Source organism: Typopeltis vanoorti, chromosome 2, assembly GCF_054136105.1.
Source record: "Typopeltis vanoorti isolate ZY-2024b chromosome 2, IOZ_Tvanoo_1.0, whole genome shotgun sequence".
Classification (NCBI taxonomy): domain Eukaryota; kingdom Metazoa; phylum Arthropoda; class Arachnida; order Uropygi; family Thelyphonidae; genus Typopeltis; species Typopeltis vanoorti.
In genome coordinates this window covers 52373741-52380621 of record NC_143550.1, presented here as the reverse complement: position 1 = coordinate 52380621, position 6881 = coordinate 52373741, and the positions used below count along the sequence as shown (strand labels likewise).

General features: G+C 37.9%; 1 protein-coding gene across 1 annotated transcript in view; it reads left to right on the top strand.

The window, feature by feature from the left end:
- Nucleotides 1-201: 201 nt before the first annotated feature.
- The window catches only part of LOC150109009 (uncharacterized), a 168847-nt gene continuing 162167 nt past the window's right edge, over nucleotides 202-6881 (top strand). The window contains exon 1 of the mRNA XM_090401456.1: nucleotides 202-399. Coding sequence (XP_090257582.1) covers nucleotides 202-399 — 198 coding nt within the window. The remainder of the gene's footprint in view (nucleotides 400-6881) is intronic.

Genomic DNA, 6881 nt, shown 5'->3' with positions numbered 1-6881 from the left:
CGAAGAATCCTAAATAACCTGGACACAAGGTATCTGGTCCTGATAGTGTCCCACCTATTGTGTCCTAGCCTATCCTATTCAGCTGGCATCTACCCTACAAAATGGAAACAGATCCACATCCACCCAATTCCAAAGGACGTTAATAAAAGTTAACCAGCGAACTACCTTCTAATTGCACTCACTTCTGTTTTCTCCAGAGCTATGGAGAAGGTCATCAACAACCCCCTCTTGAACCAGTTAGAGTCATATCAAGTTACCAGTGACCAGCAGTATGGATTCCGCCACTCGCAATCTCCTGCTAATCTTCATACTTTCACCACTCACCTCTGGACTAAAGCCATGCAGAAATTTGGAGAAACTCTCATTGTTACCCTCGACATTTCAAAGGCATTCGATCGGGTTAGTCATCATATGGTATGCCTACCTCACTCTGCAACTGGATCGCTAACTACGTGTCATGATAGACAGTTTGCTCTCCCCAGATTTCCCCACCAATGCAAGAGTATCCCAGGATTTGTTCTTTCACTCGCTCTCTTCCTCTTATACTTGTATATTAATAACCTGCTCTCTCAGACTTTCATTCCTATCTATAGCTTTGCTAATGATGGTACACACCATGCCTCTCCTCCTTTACATTCAACAAACCTTGTAGTGCTCAAATGTTAGAATCCTCAAGATCTGCCACGACTAGCGACCTGAACTCAGATTTCCTAGCTATATCTCATTGGGGTAAGGGCAATCTTGTAAACTTCAATGCCACCAAAACTCAGTCCAGGCTGATCTCTTTCAAGAAAAGCTTGCATCCCTTCCCCCTTTACGTTCATAATACTGAGATATCCAAGCACGATCAGATTTAACTTCTTGGACTGATCTGCACCTCCGACTTTCCTGGCACAACCACATTTCAACTATAACTTCAGCTTCCAAAAACTTGGTGTACATAAGACACTACTTCATACCTTCACGACTGCTAACTATAAAGCCCAAATCGGCCCATCTATGGAATATTGTTCCCATATTTGGGGTGGAGCACCAACATCCTTCCTAAGATTGTTCGATTCTATCCAGAAGATAGCAATTAGTCTAATTAATGAACCCTCTCTCTCACACATACTCACTTCAATCCCTCTCTCACAGACGTTCGGTTTTCCTTCCGCCTGTTCTACAGATACTTTCACGGACAGTCCTCTGCTGAATTGGCCACTATCCTCCAAAATCATTAAAACAGGATCTGCTGCTGACCAACTCCCTTTTACAGTCCATCTTGAAACTCATCGAACCAACAGCTTCCTCTTTCATTCCATCTACTACTGTCCTTTGGAATAGTGTCTGTCCCCCACTTGCGTCTTTCAAATATTACAACCCTCAGCTGTTCAAACAAAATGCGAGCAGATTCCTCCTTTCTTCTATTCATCTTGCTCACACACACACACGGCACTAATGTACTATAGGTCATGTGGCCTTTCGTGTGTGAATCAGATATTAAAGAAAAACAAGTCTGTCAGGTCATGCTCATTCTGTGGAGGAGGATCAGCAGTTCTCACGCCGTTCTACCATATTCCCACACACATGTTCAATTAAGTAACAGTTACGAGAGTTTCGGGTCAATCAGTGTGGCGAATTCGTTGTCATGTTCCTCCAGAGGCACAGTAGTACGAGCCCGATGTCAAGGTGAGTGGTCCTGTTGCAAGATGATACTGTTGTCGCGGTAGATATCCTGCAGATATGGATGGAGGTGGTCAGCTAACAGATCCCTGTAGCATTCAGTGATTGTGGAATGACAACCGACGGATCTAGGGCATGCTAAGAAAAAGCTCCTCAGACCATAACGTCATTTCCACCAGCCTGCTGAATCCCAAACTGTAACTAAAGGATAAGGTTTCATGCTGTTAGCGTCACTTATTCTTGTTCTCATGACGCGGAGTTACCTGTGTGTGTATGAGGTATTATTTATTTCTCTAAATTTGAAATGTGTTGAATGGAAATGTATAAGACTGACTGAATTTGCTTAAACTGATTCGTATCTCTGCAGTCACAACCTTCTAAAATACTACAGTACAGTATTTACAAAAATATTTAAAGAGTCTGGTTGTTGAAATGTTATTCCAATTTAAATATTTGCTTCCTTCATTTATACAAGTCCTTATATCAGGTGCCATAGATAATTATGCTATAGTTTTCGCAAAATCAATTGACTTACACGAGAACTAGATATCGTATTTGAGAGCAAATGAAAGAACAATCAGATATCTTCTATACCTAGTGCAGAAGGTAGCATGAAATCATAATATTAGATGTAGAGCCGTTAGCCTTCTTGGGAATCGATTACAAGAGGTTCTTGAAACACTTCTGGGTATCTCCTATCCTAAGGGACATGCAGAATTTTTGCAGTTCCGTCAAGTTCTTTGGTGTCGCGTGTCTCTCTGCAAGGAATATCGTTTTACCACATCCCAGTAATGGTCTCTCTCTCTCTCGATCATAGGATCGAGGGAGACCAGTCCATTAAGGTCAGGTCACTATCGTATTCCCGAAACCATTCCTGGACTTCACCTCCTATAATATGGCAAGTTATTCTGCTGGAAGTGTTCATGTGAAAAGTAAATAAGCTACTTGAATGGGCTTCAGCCTGTCGGCAAAAACATTCATATAGTCTGAAACAATCATCTCATGCTCGACGTTTATCGGGGAAGGGAGAACTAAGAGTGCAGGAAAACGTGTCTCAGCCCATTTATTCACTGCACTTCCTTGCTTTGCTATGACCAAACTGATAAGTTTGTGGCTTCGTCTTATTGTTGTCCTTTATCATTCCGTACGCATTAAAGGTCTGGCTCTGACTAATTACTCCAAAAATCATTGTTCCAGTCCTTTAAAAAGTACTAAAGCTGATGGTTCTTCGCCCACTCTAGCCTTACTATTTCCTTTTATTGGACAGGCGTGGTGTTATTAGTGGTCATCTAGTGTTTTGTCTTCCCATTCGCGACAAGGTCTGATGCATGATGTTTGCATAGTGCACTTTCTCGCACTCATACCTTATGCCCATTTGATCATTTGTTGCATATGTGTATTGAACTTTAGCATCCTGTCGATTCTTCATGTACCTGATCTCTTGCATTGAACAACTGTTTCCAGTGTTGACATGCCCGATTAACTTAATATTTTGCGATCATAGTAACACTATTCTCGGTATATCCAAGACACCTTTGCATGCCACCCTAATCAAGCAGTTGTTTCCAAGATATTCTTACTAGTCCGGACGTCCATTATCATCATCTCGGAGTTACGTCGCGACCTTTTTTTCCATTATTACATACCAGAACGCGGATACTCTCTTCCCGAGGCAGTGCACTGGTTATTTGTAGAGTACATTGCCTCTAGTTGGAGCAGCCCTTTATAAGCAGTCTTTAAGCTTATTATTCATAAGATTCTATTTTGTATGGAAATATCTCGCATGCTTTCTGTTTTGCATGGGAAGATCTCTAACCTGTTGTTTTTCCATAGAGTAATTCAGAATCCGTTGCTCAGTTAAATATTTCAACTCCCGAAAAATCATAATGTTTATCAGAATAAGGACAGTTTTCCCTATATGCTTTTATAACAAAAATCTGGTGGGTAAATGTTAGATGATTTGTTAAATTGTTTATTTTTTTATGTAAATCTTATACCCACAAAAGATGGTAAACTTGTAATACTTTATATTGGAATACTAGTCCACAGACAAAAACATACTTTTTCAGTCACTTCACCACTCTATTAAGCAAGGTGGTGGGGTCACACTGGGCGATAGAAATCACCTGCCGTCTAAGGATATTCGCAAACGTCCATGCGACAATGAATTAGAACCTATTGCTTGGATAATGGCACTTCTACGCACTTAACTTGCTACCGGCAGAATAATATAACATTGGTATTAATCATTTCTGTCACACACGCACACATACACACATGAAAGAGCATATCTAAAAATCTAAGTATTCGAAATGCTTACACGCCAGTTTTGATAAAATCTTTCATAAATATAAAATTGGTTTAAGTTTATGTGAGTACTTAATTCTTTGATAAGGAAGACGTTTTTAAAATTTTCCCATTTGCTTCGAGTTAACATTTTTAAAAATGTTGAAATTCGTTATTTTTTTATGTTTCCTTACCCACGAATGGTTGTAAAACATATAGTACATCAGTATTGTAGACGGCTAAGGAATTTTCTAAAATAATTTTCTATTTATTTATTTATTTTTTACATAGTCCAGAAACTATTGAATTGAAAATTTGAAATCTTGATCTGAAGGGTTTGGGGAAGGAGCGAAGAATGCACGCATATTGCTTTATAATCTTTCCATTATTTTAAATAATGCAGTAATAGCAATTTTCCGTTCAGTGGTGGCTTCCGTTTATTTCTCTTGATATTATTCCGAGTCAAGAGAATCTATTGCTTTTTCTCCAAAAGCAGCGATTTGTGGATATCGTAGTGATGACATCTACGTATTACAGAAATACGTTTCACATTTTACTCCTGACTGCCGAATAAAAGCAGTTGGAGAGCAGGATCAGGCCTGCAGGTTGTAGGTTGTGCACTATTGCCCTAGAGGGTATGAAAGCGCTGAGAGCAAATTTTATGTCCGTTTGAATCAGCGTCAGAAATCTGCTGGTTTTTCCCTCGTGTTTATAGAACAGGATAAGCTTTGTCGACTATTTACTCGCAAGTGCTTCGCCAAGCGCCCAAGTTCATATTTTTAGTTTATTTTCAGTGGAGTTAGTTGTTGCATACACTTAGCTTTGCTGATTTAGCTGACATAAAATATATCAATCTGAAGGTAACTAAATTTCTCTAATGGTTATGTATGATGGCATGTGACTGTTCGAGTTCATAAATCTTTATTCTGGAATGCTTTTGGTAATGATATATCCCAGTGACACCTCGACATTGGTAATTTCACAATAAATCAAATCACTTTATCGTTGATAGCCTCGTTCTAAGAGCATTGTGTCCGTCTTCGAGTATGTTGCGAAAATGTTTAATATTTTAATTTGTATCAATTTTAATATTATTATTAGAATGTAATTAAAATGTAGCCTAGGGGATATAATTGCAAGATTTAGCTTTGATCTTTGTGATAAAATTCATATTCAGATTCTGTTTTAGGTCACACATTGCTTACTGACCATGCATTTCTAGGATTAAAAACAAGCTCGTATATATCAATAATGTGCAAATTTATTTCAGCTTTTTTTAATATAGCCATCACAATTTATGTTAGTTGTAGTTCGATATCAGAAAGAAATTTTCCTAGTGATCAAACATATTCGATAACACATATTTTCTTATTTTATACCTAAGAGGAAATTGCCATTTGATCAGACATCTTTCTGGAAATGTACAAAATCATGACTTTAGAGAATTATACATTTTCTTTTTTTCCCGGATATGCATTTCACAAGCAGTTCATTTCTCGTTAATTTATTTGCCATTTGTACTAATGCAAGAATATTTCGATTTGTTTGCCTACTTCTGTCATTTCGTACATTAATGATCGTCTTTGATTTATCTGAAATTCGGCCATACTTTTGTCTGTGTTAATAATACATTACAACCATTTCACGAACCCTTCTAAGCATCATAAGCGCTTCGAGAATAATGGATAGCGCTTACTAAACACTGATTTCATATTGATTTTCAATAAGAAAAGACAACCTAGTTCACATCAGTACTACTGAAACTCATTTCTTACTACCTTATTTCTTGCAAAAACTACTTGTTTCTGACGAAAATGCGGTGATCACATAAGAGCAGCGCATCGGGCAGAATAATGCAGTCTACTTTTGTTTGGCATAATCGTATCACATACATAGCTGCCCCAGCATCCATAAATCTAAACTAAATAATAAATAAAAATAAATTTCCTAAATCTTTTATTTTCCAAAGGAAGCTGCGAGATCGTTAGTCCCTAATTTTATGAGGACGAGTGGGCAGACAAACTCCACTCTTAGCCGCAATGACAGTCAAGAGTGGAGATGGATATAATGATTCTTATAGGCATCCGGGGAAGACGAGTTCGGCAGACAGTTGTTGCCATCCCTAACCACAACGTTGTTTATTGTATTATGTCGGAAATAGTGCGAGTTCTATGGTCGATTTAACCTTTCGCTTCCAGGTTAAAAACCCGAGTCCCTAGAAAGGGAAAAAATCTTATCCGCCAGCGCCAAAGATCGACTACCTTTTGGAACTGGCTAAGATAAAACCCTAGAAACATTTCTTCTAGGAATCGAATATGTAACTGTTTCTGGCTTTCTAGCGCTATGGAAGCAAATGCCATTTACAGACCGCTACACAGGCACCTATCCACAAAGCTTTATTTAAAAAATGTTTCTTTCGGCATTATTTTATTTTTTTATTTATTTTATTTATTTATTTATTTATTTATTTTTTGTTAAACTGTTTATCAATGTAGGGGAATTTATCAATACAAACCTGCTCACTGTTATTTAGAATGGTGTTCCCTTATTATAGGGACAGATTTTATTTTGTTTGTATTTTGTGTTTACGATAATCATTCTGTTGCAATTTAATTTTCCTCTGTCACTTATTTATTTCACTCTTTTTTTACAGGGACCTGTAAAAAAAAGATCTAAATTCATCTTCATCTAAATTCCTTTACGTTTTTTTTTTTCAAACCCTTTTAAAATTTGAGTGGTGATTATCTCCCGTTTTATACTAGGATGGTTTACCTAGTGAATGAGGTGTCCTCTCCCCAACGCGCGCTTCATAGATTCGAATACTTGATTCCAATAGGACGGATATTTATTGGAGGCATGAAGTGGCTTAAAATACCATTCAGACATGGTATTTTAAACCACTTCATGCCTCCAATAGGCATTACTGTGCC